We start from the raw sequence: 15,232 nt of genomic DNA, 5'->3' as shown, positions 1-15,232 counted from the left end.
TGGATATATAAAGACCAAAAGTCGTCCAAAATCAATCTGCCGGAGAAACCCAGACTGATCAATTTTATCTGTTTTTTTTTTCTCGGTTCCCAAACACTTCCACTTGATAGTGGAGGCCTTCTAACTCATTTCCCCAGGTGAATTATACTTCTTTTTCTTCACTTTTTGTTCTTCCTTTCGCTGTCTGTTTAATCCGTTTTGATAGAACAGGTGAAATATTATTATATATCGAAAACAATGAGTCGAAGAGCGAACAGTCCACAGCTGGAATTGACGCTGAACTCATCGCCACCAACGGCGGCAACCCAACAAGTCGGATCGCCGAACACGTCGGTTTCCTCCTGCGAAATGACAGCGGAGAGCTCTTGCGTGTCGTCGGAGCCCGACGAATCGACGACGATGGTGCAATACCCGATGATGCTGGCGGGATGCCCTCGATTCTTAATGTATGTTATGTTATCGGAGGTGGATCCCAAGTGCCCTCGATGCAAGAGCACCGTGTTGCTTGATTTCCTTAAGGAAGAAAATACTAAGAAGACAACTAAATGAACAAGAACGTCCTAGGATTGTTCTTTCTTTCTTCCCTTTCTTTTTGTCATGTAACAAACTTCTGACGTGGTTCTCTATAAAAAGGCTTTCCTTTTTTTCTTTTTCGGGGTTTGTTTGTTTGGTTTTAGTTTCGTCTGAATGTTTGAAGTTGTGTTCCAATTACACCATCTTTGCTTTTTTTCGTATTGAGATGTTGTCTGGTTTGATTTCCTGTAAGAAAAATAAAAGGGAAGATTGCGTTTCCCCCTTTTGTTTTGGTTTTCAAAGAATTAATTAAAAGTTTAAAACATTTAAAATCATATGATACAGATAGGTAGCTGCTTTGCACGCAAGAACATTTAACCATTTTAAATGATATTTTTCAAATTATAAAGAAGATTTTTTGTTAGATTAATAATTGGTCATTAATATTATGATTTTTTTAAATTTTGATCACTGACGGTTAAATATTCAATGAAGGAGATGATGCGACATAATATAATAGTTGTCGTCTCTAATATTTATATACTTTATCAATTTGATATTAATTAAATAAATTTAAACTTCGATATTTAAAAGGATAAAATATATGAATGGTCCCCTGACTATAGGATATATTTTATTGAGCCCCTCGCTATTAAAAATTATAAAATGGTGCTCTGACTATAGGGAATTACTTTGTTATCATGGTCCTTTGACTATTAAAAGTTAGAAAAAATGACCATCCGTCTATTTATTATATTCCGAACTCCTCTTTTTTCGTTAAAAAATTAATGATCGTCTGAGTTGGGCATTAACATGTTGATTGAGATATGATCATATGATAGTCATTTGAGATTATGATATCATATTTTATTATATCTCAATTAATATGTTTACGTCCAACTCATACTTTCATTATTTTTTTAACAAAAAATGACGAGTTTGGAGCATAATGAATGTTGGATGACAATTTTGTAACTTTTAATAGTCGAGGGATTCAACAAAGCAACTCCCTATAATTGGGGGATCATTTTATAACTTTTAATAGTTTAGAGACTCAACAAAATAATATTCTATAGTCATGGGATCATTTGTGTACTTTATCCTACTTAAAATTGGGACTTGATTCTTGGGGGTAAAAGTGGACAAGAATGTCAAATATTTTGTTGTTGTGCATTTTCAGCACTTGCACGAAAAACAGAAGAAAATGAAAATCTTGAGAAAAAAAATCTCTTAAATAATTTTTTAAAGAAAAATAGTTATATTAAATTGAGTTGTGGGTTGAATACAAAGAATAGGAGACTGTTTATAAACAAAAAAAAAATCTAAAATTGAACTAAAGTAGATAGAGAGAGTCATAAAGATAAAAGATAGAAATATGATCTAATTTGTAATGATAAATAAATAAATAATCATGATAAGCTATGAATTATTTTCTATCCAAATAATATTATCCATTAGATATCTTAAAATGTTTTGAAAGGTTTTCGAATGTGAATTTTCTGTATATGTTTGGACTGATTGAGTTAGACACATATTCTAGGTTTTTTTATATATATATTTTGACCCATTTAAACTCTATAACATTACATCTTCTTCATGATTGAGTTTTCAATAGATTTTCATCTTCCTTAAACCTGCAAGTTAGAAAATAAAATCATTAATTTTTTTTAATTAAATAAAGAGGTATTATATTTTCAAGGTAAATATTGAGATTCAAACCCACACACAAAGTGAGATGATATGAATATATTTGACCTCCCGATCAATTAATGAATCTCTAAAATCATTAATCTTAGTTTAAAAAAAAACATTAAAAAAATTTTAACACTAAAATTTAACTAAGACTTAAGAATTAACTGACATTCCAATTTTGAGATGATGTATATGAATATAGCTAATAAAGCTTTAAGAGATGTGAACTTATAAATTTTTTAAGGAGACGACTGTCCCTTGATATCATTCCTACATCTTCATATTTTAATTTTGGATAAGTTACGCATTGTATCTAAATTATTACTTTTGTTATGTTTTGGTACCCGACCTTTATTTCGTTTCAAAATCATATGTAATGTTTAGTTTAAGTTTCATTTTGGTACCTCGCTGATAGATACTTAATAATGATGTTGACGTGTCACCATACGATAATACCACATTATCATTGAAATAAAAATAAAAATGCCACACCAATAGTTATGTATTGTTTTGAAACAAAATAAAAATTAGATATCAAAACAGATATAAATATTAAATGTGTAGATTATCCTTAATTTCTGGAAGGAAATTTAGAAGAAGTTTCGGAGTCAACAAGGAGAAGGAGCCCAATAAATCCGTTGAAAATAGGGTGGAGTCACAATTTGCCTATCATTAACTCATCATTAGTCTAAGGCATCTAGAAGATTATAGCTCCAAAAATACTTTTTTATTACTTAGAAGCTACTTCATTTTTGACATTTACAATCCAAATTTTAAATTACGTCTAAATAATCTAATATTTAATCACGTGCATATTTTCTTAGTCATAGGAATGTTTGAATAAGTCTGACTAAAACTTATTTTAGTTTAATATTAACGTATTTTTATCTCTCTATTACTTTAAACCTCTTATAAATTTAATTTTAATAGTTAATCATGTATTAATTTAATTAGAAAAATAAAATAAATACTTATAGTTTTAAATTATAATAAACTTAATTATACTGATATATTTTTCTTTTCATACTTTTTTAAATAATACTAAAACTACATTTTACCCTAATAGACGTTTGGTTCTTAGGATGTAAGATTACTTTTGGGAGTAAGATTATTGGAATGTAACATTACTTTGAGAATGTTGTATTACATTGTTTGGCTTATTTAGTAGGAATATAAGATTACTTAGATGTAAATTTTCCTTGTGATATATGTTTGTTTTAACAAGTTCAAATTTAACATTAAATCATAAATATTTGAATAAAAATTTATAAAAATATTTTAATTGTTACACTATACATGTTTAAAGAAAAAAAATACAACCAACAAGGGTTGATTCAAGTGGTAAGTAGTTTTATATTGCTTAAGCAATGTCTCAAGCTCGAGTCCTTGTGTATATAGAAAATCTTGTTGGGAGATTCACCCACCAAAACTAGGTGTGCGACGCGGGTCGGTCCGGATTAATCAAAGCGAAGCCTTGGAACCGGAAAGACAACTTAAAAAAAAGAAAAAATAAATTTAACATATAATTAGTATATCAAACTTATAGTTTTAAATAATTTTTATAAATATCATATTTATTTATATAAAGTATAATATAATATTTAAAATATTATTGCGGTCTTGAGTAAATAAATATATAATTTTTAATGTATAAGATCTATTTTTTTAATAACTCGCAATTAGATATTATTTTAAATAATTATTTTTTTAATAATAACATTTTCCCTCATAAAATTATAAAATGATTAATACACTAAATATTAAAAATATAAAATAATTTTACCTACTCAAATTTATTAATATTTTACTAAATAAACTATTTGTATATTATTATTGTTATTATTATTATTAAGTTTATATTTTTGAGTAAAGTTCGAAGAATAAAAATTTAGAATGATTTATATGAAAAGAATTCATTATTTCAGATATATTTGTGTCTAAAGTTGTGGGAATTGTTCATTACCTAAGAATTTGGAAGTAATAACATATCCAACATTTTAACCAAAAAGTGCTCTATTAGTAATAATTTTTACCTGATAATGATCTTTTCCGCGAATTAAATATGAAAATACAATTTCGTAAAATATTATTCTCTTGATAATGATCTTTTCCGTAAACCAAACAACTCTTAAAGCAATACTGACAACTATTCTTAATAAAAAATCAAAATATAATCTTTAAACCATGACTAAAATACCATTTCTTTGAATTCACTAATATTCTTGAATTAAAATATAAAATTTATTAATCAAATAAATGTATACTGTGAATATATTACAAGTTTTCGAAATACATACAATATCATACTAAAAATATTAAAAAAGGAACACTTAAAAGATTATAAAAGAAAAAATAATATAAAATTCAATTGATATTAGACGCTCAATTCAGTAATTCACACAAAATGACAAAGTTTCGGAAACCGTCACTCAAGTCCGAGTCAGGTACATCGAAAGTAGTCTCCAATTGAATTTAGACACCCTAATGAAACGAAACGAACAGAGCCCAAAATTAGGAAAACGTTAAACTCAGAGTCCGACGAAAATTTTTATATTAATAAGATAAATTTAGAAGGGATGAATTTATAAAAATTTTATATAAAAAAACATATTATGAGTATTAAATATGTATAAAATATTTAAAATAAATGATAATTTTAAAATTTTAATGGATATTCTTACCTGTCTTGAGTAGACCCTGATTAAACCGTTCTCATCCAACCAACCAGTTGTCATTAAATAAGAAACTGCAAAAGAGGCAGCCGCCATTTGTAGAAGAAATGAAGATTATAGAGCCACCCAGGTCTACATTCATTGTTTTTTCCACGCTGAGCCCACGTCTCCTCCAACCTCTTTCCCAATTGGAAACTGGTCCCCTCTTTCACTTTGACCACGTCCCCCTCACTCAATATATAACCCACCCTCACTCTCTGTTTTCTACCAGCAAAAAAAAAAAAAAAAATCTCCCATTAGAAAACACAAGATCCGATTTTTCTTTTTTCTTCAGACCATGGTGTTCGATGATTCAGACAGGGTGTCGAGACATGTTAAGATAAGGGAGGTTTGGTCGGATAATCTAGAAGCGGAGTTCGAGTTGATCAGTCAAGTTATCGATGAGTACCCTTTCATTTCCATGGATACTGAATTCCCGGGTATTGTTTTCCGGCCGAAAGTGGATCCGATCCGGCCTTACAACTCCCAGTTTCGTCCTTCCGATCATTACAAGATCCTCAAATCCAACGTCGATGCTTTGAACTTGATCCAAGTGGGTCTCACTCTCACCGATTCTTCGGGTAATTTACCCGACCTGGGTTCCAGCGACGAGCGGTTCATCTGGGAATTCAATTTCAGCGACTTTGACGTAGATCGTGACTCTCACGCGCCTGATTCCATCGCCCTATTGAGGAAGCAAGGGATTGATTTCGAGAAGAACAAGAAGGAGGGGATCGACTCGGTTCGATTCGCCGAGTTGATGATGTCGTCCGGACTGGTTTGTAATGAGTCGGTGAGTTGGGTGACATTTCACAGCGCGTACGATTTCGGGTACTTGGTTAAAATCTTGACGCGCCGCGACCTGCCCGGCGGCTTAAACGAGTTTCTGAAGGTTGTGAGGGTGTTATTCGGGAGCAGAGTTTATGACCTGAAGCACATGATGAGATTTTGCCAAAGCTTGTACGGAGGGTTGGATAGGGTGGCCAAGACCTTGAATGTGAACCGGGCGGTTGGGAAATGTCACCAGGCCGGCTCAGATTCCTTGCTGACATGGCATGCGTTTCAGAAAATGAGGGAGGTGTTTTTTTCTGAAAGATGGACCGGAAGTTCATGCTGGTGTATTGTATGGATTGGAAGTTAATTAAATTAATTCATTGATATAGTTGGGAATTAGCCCGAGAATTGGTTATTCCAACATCCGTTCAATTCTTTACTTTGTCCAAACACTCCGCAATTCCTACAACTCACATTTAACAATAGAATTTGAATTGTTAATAATTGATTTTGCATTTCTTGAAAATAGTCAAACGGGATTTCAAATGTACGAGAAGTACATAGACTTTGAAACATTTAAAGGAATGAAAATCACATGCAAAATGACTCGTTCAAACACATTCTTAGACTATTTCTATCTTTTTATGTCGAATTTCGTCCAAAGTTTTAGTACTCTTTTTTAGATACTTCTATCCATCTTTCTTTTAGTACTCATTCAAACATATTTTTAGTACCTTTTTTATGTATAATTGTCAAAATTTTACATGAACATTGTTTTTATGTGCAATTATATACATCATTAGATATTATCTTTTTAAGGTGGCCTTTTCAAATAAAATGTATTAAATGTAAAGATAATAATTCGATTGTGTTTAACATAATGCATATGTACATTAATTAATATCGAACTTATCGAGTGGTCGTACTGATAAAAGGAAATATTATTTTCTTTAAAAATCCTATGTTCGAATAATTATGTCTGCATTGATTAATTGTTTTTGAACAGATACTATTTTATAATCCCCTCAAACATTTGACAATGAACACTCAATCAGTCACTCATGCTCGAACTCATGATCTCTAAAAATAACAATGATTTCTTTAACCACTGAGACAAGTTATTTCGTGAAATTTTGATATTTATTAATTGACCAAATAATTAAAAATATTTATATAAATTTAAATATCAATATTTATCTTGAGAATATAATATTCCTTTGCTTAATTTTTTTTAAAAAAAAAACTGATTCCGGGCCTCCGTGAAAGAGTAGACAATAACACGGTGATGACACCGAGAATTCAGCTCCAAAAAGCATTGGAGTAGCTCCTCGAGATAAAAATCCAAAAGTTAACCCTGGGAGTTTGTTTCTGGAAAAAATAATAATGCAAAGGTAGCGTGGGTGGTGCCCTAACCTTGAGAAATAGTGAAGGGAAATGAAGACACGTACGTTGAAATTTGGCCTCAATTTCAGAAGCTTTCCTGGATTTATCACCAACCAGAGAAAAACTAGAGGGCCACTATTGTCATTAAATATCTAAACGCCCCTTTTTCTGATTTTTCTCTTTTTTTCTGTAAGGTAAGCTAAACAACAATGGCGATAACGGTCCCAACACTTACTCCTCTCTCTTCCACTTCTTTATTCAATGCCCAATATCACTCCAAGCTTCCCTCCTTTGCTACAACTTCCGTCAAACCCAACCTCAAGAGCTTTAAAATCAAAGCTATCAAAGAAAAAGCTGAAGAGATTAAAACCCCTTCTTCATCATCTGTGGATGAAGTTACAAAGAAGTACGGCCTTGAAGTTGGGTTATGGAAGGTACGCATTTCACCTTAAGATGTTTTCTTTTTCTTTTTCTTTTTGGAATTAGAAGCTAACTTCTGTCTGTGATTCATGTGTATTTTTTTTTTTTGAATTTCACCTTAAGATATTCAGCTCAAAGGAAGAAGAAGGGGGAGAAAAGAAATCAAAGGGGGATAAAGCAAAAGAGCTTCTAGCCAAATATGGAGGAGCCTACTTGGCAACCTCTATTACTCTCTCCTTGATATCCTTCTCCCTTTGTTATGCACTCATCAATGCAGGTGTTGATGTTCAAGCATTGCTGCAAAAGGTAAAACAAAATTATGTCTGGGTTGCAAATTTCCCTTGATGCTTCATTTCATAACTTCTGATGATGGAATGGAAGGTTTCAGAGGACTTACCATTAGATGGAATTTTCAGGTGGGAATCTCAACCGATGCAACCGGAGAGAAAGTCGGGACCTTTGCTTTAGCATATGCTGCCCACAAAGCTGCATCTCCTATTAGGTTTCCTCCAACTGTGGCTCTCACTCCTATTGTCGCGAGTTGGATAGGAAAGAAGGTTGAAAAAGATCAGTGAGATGTGTGGTACTACCAAATTCAATGCCAGTCTCATAATATTTAGTCTACAAGTAAAACATGTCTTCTCTTTGGTTGTTTCCCTTGGAGATTTAAGAGTTTTTCTTGAAGCTCCAAAATGATTTAGGTTGATTTCAGTGTGCTTGCAATCGGGTTAATTGCAAGAACAACATTGATTCGATGAAAATACGATATAAGACTGTTATCATGTAAAAGGTCCAACCTATATACAAATCCAGCATACGGGACATATCACATCAAAGTAGCAATCTACAAGTTCTGCAAATGATAAACAGATCAAGGAACCCAATCCTTTTAATTTATCAGTCATCGGATTCTGATCTAAGACAGTATGAATCTAAGGTATTATGTGATACAATGCATTGCAGCCAGCATCAGCTTTCCTGTTTCTGGTAAAATGTTCTCAAAAATAAGCTTGCTATGCACTGAAAACTTATTACATTTTTATTTCATCAAAATTTTCTCAATACAGTAAAAACAAGGTACAGCAGATCAGTTGTTTGTCACCTCATGATGTCTATATGAGCTATGCTAGTCAATGTGACAAGAGGATCTGGTTGATGCCATAAAAGCAAGAGAGAATGGAGTAATATACAGAGACTTGTATAAAATATGACCTTATTACTACCAAGAACACGCGGATCATTTTTTATTACTCGCCGGTACAGTGATTGTGATACCTACTTCCTGTTCGTTAGTTCCTCCTCTGAGGGTCTTTAAGTAGCCAACTTTTGCGAACCTTAACGCCAATGTCCAAAGTATCAGAAATGCTCTCAACATAAAACCAGCTGAGGAAACTTAATTTTCACATATGCAAACATGCCTTTCACTTTCTGGTTGAGGTAGCAAATGGCACTTCAGTTGCATTTGATGGAGGTGTTTGGGGACATGGTGATCTAACAGTAGCCATGACACAGTCCTCGTTTAGTGCATCAAACTCGTTCCACTAGATCAAAGCTATAGTCAAGAGTCATGGAATAAAAACAATAAGAAAGAGGAAAAATTAGCATTAATCTGAACAAATAACAGAAGAGGATACATTCAGTCCGCCAAATGTCGGTGATGCTAACACTAGGATCTGATAATAGCCAATAATCAGCATCACTCTGCAAAATAAATCAGGAAATGAGTACTATTTATCGAATAATTTGAAGAGCAAATGAATAAAAACTTCATCAGCAGAGTATATTGAAATGGAAATCAATCAATCTTTGCTTTCAACATTAAAGAGTTGACTTACGTCAATATCAGAGGGAACGATTTTCATGATCCCCGTCACAAAGTCCTGTGAGGAATTAAGATCTGAGCACATTTTAATAGCGTCTTGCCTCTTCATTTCAATCTCCTTCCCTCTGCTCTCCTCTGGCACCGTTCTTGTTGCTGGATTCTCATTCGAGCCTGAAGTTGAGGGAAAGTTTGAAGGTGGATCCACTCCTTGTATCTCTTCAAATTTCTCCTCAAATTGATTATAAATATCAGAGAGAGACAGAGAGGAATCATCAAGAAAGTTGACCGTTTTAATGCTTGGATGGACATTTTTCTTTAGCACAAAGCATTTTCCATGCCAGAAAAAAGAAAAATAAATGTTACGATGTCATCTTTTAAACAACAAGAAGCAGTGGTACCTGACAAGGTAAACATCTATAGAACCCATTGAGCTTCTAAGGACAATGCTGTACCTCCTTTGGGGATAGTCAACAACCTGCTATTAAGTAAAACGTTGCTATTAAGATTGACCATGAAAACATAAAACACATGTTGGATTCTTCAAGCTTTTGAGATTACCTCATCAGGATCAGGGTCTTCCAGAGTGGTTCCATGTGGAGCTTTAATAGCTATTAGTGTTTCATTCTAAACAAGGGAATTTAACAACAGAAAGAAGAAAGCATCCCCAGCTTTAGCAATGCTAGATGACTTCACAATTACCGAACCAAAATCATTAATATATATAGTTTTTGAGCACTGAACAAACCTGGAAGCAGAGGAAGCTCTTGATATCTTACTCAGTCACAAAAAGACACCTGATATGGGAAAAGATGAAATGATTTAAGTTGATGAGATTACGGAAAAAAGCGTAAAAGAATTAAAATCTTGAGTGGGAACTGAAGATTCACTTTTGATCATTTTCATCTTCACTGAGGTACTTCAATCTTTCTTGCATTTCTCTGTATAATTCAAAGAAATATAAACAGCTATCCAGAGAATGAAATGGATTGAACTGAGACATAGAAGGAGATCATAGCAGCTTAACCTGATTTTTCATCTAATCTGTGTTCCTCAAAACAAAGGTTCTCAATCTCTGCCTACAAATGTTACCATTATGAAGTTTTCATTACAAACTTGGCTGATGATAAAAAGAAAAAACATTGATCCATCATTTCCTTGTATTGTACTTATTAACAATAAAACTTAGCTGAACTTATCAGAGTATCATCATTTATGCTTAGAACATTCAATTAACAGGCCGGTACCTTCCAAGCTGAAATTAGAGGCCAAGAAAGACAAAGGTCGAAAAGATGTCGAGGCTTTTAAAAGAACTCTACATCTGAAAAGCTATAAAGGACATTCCCAGTAGCTTAAGGAGGCACTGAAGGATCCAAACTTATACATTAGATTGGTTTTACCATAAATGAATATATAGTCTTTACCAAATTTCAACAGAACGACACTTTCATCATTTGAGATGGAACTACAACTGATGTTGGATTTAACACAGTCAAAAACTGCAATAAAATAAACCAGAGAGAAGCACAAAATTAACTATTATTACATGTACATGCGCCTGATTAGGACAAAAAGGCAGTAAAACTAGATAAATTTTCTATCAAGTACAAACACTAAATAACAAATCATAACAGCTGAAGCTTAATCCATAAATGGATCTGCACCTCGATTAACAATTTGTCTACAATTATAAAAAGCATACCTGCATAGTGGCAACATTCTCATCAACTTCGTCAGGCCTTGAAACATCAAGCCCCCTGATTTGAATAAAAGAATTGAGTGTTTTCTTAAGCAGAAAATCAATCAGAGCTGAAAAGATTTTGAGAATAAAAGATGTAGCTCATACTTCCACTGAATTCTGTTCTTGATTTTCTTTTCTATGAGACCAATTCCTTCAAGAACATTGGTAATGTCATATATCCTTCTCTTTTGCACCTTTAGAAATAGAAAACCATCAAGAAATAGAATTGTATGACCGGATTGTTTGGCCAAATGAAACAGGTACCTCCAAGGTACCAGCAGCTTTATTTAAATCAAGAATACCATCTTCAGCTTGTTTAACCAAGTTGATGAACGTCCTTGTCAAAAGCCCTGAGTTAAATTTAGAGAACATTATTACGATTCACTCTCTCAATTCCACAAGAAATTCGAAACAATGCCAACAATAATTAGCCAATTAACTTTTAGAATCATTTTGAAGAAGAAGAAAAATAAATACCTAAGGAACTATCATAACGGCAAGGACCTCCAGGAGTGACATTATTGCCAGGAGAACCTGCAACCTTCAGAAGTTCATCATTATCTACATCAACTTTTATTCCTAATCAGTAGAACTAGGTCAAAAAGTAATGGTTTTGGAAGTAAATTTTTTTTGGATTTACAATGACCTGTCACTAAATAAGAGGTACATCGAAGAATCAACGACATCATGCTGACCATATAACTTGCATACAATACTACTTACCAAGATTTGAAGGAGTCTGAGGACCAGATTTACTGTTTTCTGTAAGCCTTGATGTTTTTTGAGCCTTTCCCCCTTTTCCCGATAAAGGTGTTTGGAGGGGGCTGCCAACCACCTCAGTGTGCCCTGGAGGCCTTGCCCAGTCACCAGACTCAACTTCTTAATCTGCTACATTACTCTTCCTCTTTAACTAATATGACACAATATTTTCACATTGCAATTAGAAAGATAGGACATAAATTTTTGGGGACAAAATTAAATCAAGAAAGAAACTTCAGGCTCCATTCAAGAGAAAAACTCATATCAGAATATAAAAGTAAGTTGGCTGGAAAATATATGGAGGAAGTATATTTACAAGCAGCAGAACTATGCACCAAGAAAGGAATACTGTATTTGCATTAACTGAAATAATCAACCTTAAAAGCAGTTATCTAAATAAAGTAAGATAAGCGAAGAAGGGGATAAAAGAGTATCTTTCAACCAATTACAGTAGACAGTTTTTGAGATCAATGTTCTGAGGCATTCAACCTTCTAATGGAAACAACAATCATCTACATTTGAAAATTATCATGATGACCAGGAGGTTTTGTTAATAAATAACTAACACCAATAAGAATCTATAGTGATCATCAAAACAAACAAAACCAATGGCCACAAGGGATGAAAATTAATTGCAAGTCAATTAAAGCAATATAACCTTGTATTTTAGTCTAGCAAACTACATTACTTAAACTTTAAGACAATTATACAGCTCATGTTGCTCGGGACAAAGTTAGTAAATTTATATAAGAAAGTAAAGTACACTTAATCAAAAAGAAAAAGAAAAATGTCAAACTAGCTTGACAAGAAATTATCACATGCTAAAAAACTTACCACTGGAGAAATGATCTTTTATTAAACAACCAAACTTCAAGAACTTTTACTACTCACAATGCCATCGATCCCAATCAGCATTATAGATTCGTAAAGAAAATAGACAAATAAATGATATCATCACAGGTTAAAGTGGGCTGTTATTTGCCCAAGTGGAAAATCTTCACTTCTGCTCAAACTGGGTTAGCAAGAAGCTGCATTACATACTGCTGCACTATTAAAAACACTCAAGACTAGACAAGTTTGTGCTTAATTCTACTGCCGGCTAACATCATTTCCAGAACCAGTAGCCGAAAGACAGATAATTCAAATAACAAAAAACTCTGAATAAGCCATGGCATTGACTTGAACTTCCAGCAGTAACACTTGAGAATTTACATTAGAAGTTGATGTAGCAGCATATTTTGCCATTATGTTTTATTTTCATGTTTACTTTATGCTTTGGCCTTGTTTTTATTCTTAGATCCTTTAATAAATTTCCCGACTTCATCTTTTTTTTTTAATAAAACCCTATTTATTCAAATTAAGCATAATACCAATACAAGACAGTAACTAACCCAACAATAAACCAATTTCGTCAAAACCTGCCAAACTTCCCAAAATAAAAAACCCACAGGGAATACCCATCAATTAAAAACAAAAGTTTTTTTCCCCTCCAATAATTCTAATTCCAGCAACTAAAGATAAAAAAATCATAAAATTTACTCCATACATTAGATCTCAACTAAATCTCATGATCAACAACCCATTAAACAAAGCATTAAATCACGAAATTTGAAATAGAGGAGAAAATAAACTATATGAGATTTGACCACGATGACATCGGGTTCTTGATCGGCGACGCGGCGAGACTCAGTCGTAGCAAAGCGGTGATAATCTCCTCCAGGAGCCATAAACGATGGCTTTACAGAGAAAGGTAGCTGTGGTTTTAGCGGCTTTTGATTTTGCAGGTGCATTGATTGGTTTAACTGCTCTTGAGAACCCGACATCATAAACAAAAACTTAAATTAAATTTTAATAAAATTACAGAATTTTGGGTTTGTTTAGGTCTTCTTAAGGAAAGTCAAGGAGATAAGTAACGGAATTGTGGGGAAAAGGAATTTTTTTTGGGGTGGGAATTGGTTAGATCTAGTGTTTGGCAAGATGGAAAGTATAAAAAAGCGGCAGGGAGAAAATTAACAAATACGAGGGAAATTTAATATTAATAAATTATAAATTCCGTCACTTTATTCTCTAAAATTTGAAATATTAGTCATTTTGTTTTATTTTTTTATAAGTTTTTGTAAATTGATTTTTGTAATTTTTAAAAAGAAATTATGAGAGATTAACGGAATATGTAATTCTTGATCGTGGATATAGAAAAAATTGATATCGATTTTCAATATTAACTATGATATTTGTTGCTGGTAATACGATGGTATCAAATGATTCACTTTTTTAAATTTAAACGAAGAGTCATAATTATTGTTTTTACAACAGGTGCTTCATTTGAGATGATAGAGAATTTCTTTTCTAGAGAAAAAGAGAACGAAAGAAACATATAAAATCATCTTCAATCTTATCTGAGAAATTTTATAATGACATTTAACATTGATGTCAGCGTAAGAATCATGATAATTACATGGAGGTTGACCGGCTAATTAAATCTAATTATTAAATAATATATCACAAATCACATGAGCTTGCAATAGGTCACGCCAAGGGATTCAATTATTCGAAGAAAGTAGTATTTTAGAGAATATCTTTTGAAAGTTTAAAGAATTTTAAAAATTGCAACGCTCAATAGACAGTAAAAAATATTATTTTCGAATATATGGAGACATAACACAATAATTATAAAGTAAATCAGAAAACAGAATAAAGATATACCTAAGCAAAGAAAAGCATCAATAAGAAGAAAAAAAAGTTTAATAAGATATTAGATTAGGGAAATAACTGAAAATTCGTTTCTTAAAAGAAAAGTTAAACAAAAGAGCATGTCTTGGTGAAGCTTACCCATTACGAAGACGTGGAATTGTTTGTGATAAGAGCTGGAGAATGTCGTTGAGAAAGAAATAGGCAGAGTCTACTGATAAAATGAGAAGAAATGAAAATGACGAGATAATATTTAAATTCGAAACCTCAATAAATAATAATAAATTTTTAATTACTAAAATCTTTGGATTCATGCCAAACATAGTATGGTTAAAACCAAATAAATCATTTTACTGAAATGTGATTACTATCAGATATATTGTTAGCAAAAAGAAAGAAAAAAATTGTAAGGTTGAGATTGTCGCATATGTTCTATTTATTTATTTCTTTATTTTAGAGAACACGCCTCATTGTCCCAACTCTGTTTATGATTTTATTTTCATCACTTTGCTTCCTCAAATATTCGTTTGAATCATTCAGTTGATTCAGAAAATTATATTACAATGCCACGAGATCAACAAATAAAAATCGTAGCAATCTCACTTCGGTTTGCATTCAACGTGATTCTATACCATATTCATACATTTGTTTGGTGAAAGGTTATAACTTATAAACGTTGTGATTTATGGAGTTAACAATTACAAAAGCGGGCGAACGTTCGATCGAATTAAA

At 32.4% G+C, this 15,232-nt stretch overlaps 1 protein-coding gene and 2 pseudogenes across 1 annotated transcript; 2 read left to right on the top strand and 1 right to left on the bottom strand.

Moving 5' to 3' along the window:
- Positions 1-5,158: 5,158 nt before the first annotated feature.
- On the top strand, positions 5,159-6,111 carry LOC120142262 (annotated as a pseudogene).
- A 1,143-nt stretch (positions 6,112-7,254) lies between these two features.
- On the top strand, positions 7,255-8,282 carry LOC120142263. Its single transcript, XM_039157010.1, has 3 exons — positions 7,255-7,507; positions 7,617-7,799; positions 7,910-8,282. The coding sequence occupies exons 1-3, from the start codon at positions 7,283-7,285 to the stop codon at positions 8,066-8,068; spliced, it is 567 nt and encodes a 188-aa protein (XP_039012941.1). The 5' UTR covers positions 7,255-7,282; the 3' UTR covers positions 8,069-8,282.
- A 227-nt stretch (positions 8,283-8,509) lies between these two features.
- On the bottom strand, positions 8,510-13,859 carry LOC120142264 (annotated as a pseudogene).
- Between the last annotated feature and the right edge of the window lie 1,373 nt (positions 13,860-15,232).

Source organism: Hibiscus syriacus, unplaced genomic scaffold (assembly GCF_006381635.1).
Source record: "Hibiscus syriacus cultivar Baekdansim isolate YM2019G1 unplaced genomic scaffold, ASM638163v2 tig00110819_pilon, whole genome shotgun sequence".
Classification (NCBI taxonomy): domain Eukaryota; kingdom Viridiplantae; phylum Streptophyta; class Magnoliopsida; order Malvales; family Malvaceae; genus Hibiscus; species Hibiscus syriacus.
Note: the sequence above shows the minus strand (reverse complement) of the source record. Positions and strands in the feature narration are given on the sequence as shown.

Excerpts from the sequence above, each read along its gene's own strand:
- LOC120142263 (XM_039157010.1), top strand. The coding sequence starts at position 7,283 with ATGGCGATAACGGTCCCAACACTTACTCCTCTCTCTTCCACTTCTTTA. Across the intron at positions 7,508-7,616 it reads TTGAAGTTGGGTTATGGAAG|ATATTCAGCTCAAAGGAAGA; the intron begins GTACGCATTTCA and ends TTTCACCTTAAG. Across the intron at positions 7,800-7,909 it reads TTCAAGCATTGCTGCAAAAG|GTGGGAATCTCAACCGATGC; the intron begins GTAAAACAAAAT and ends TGGAATTTTCAG.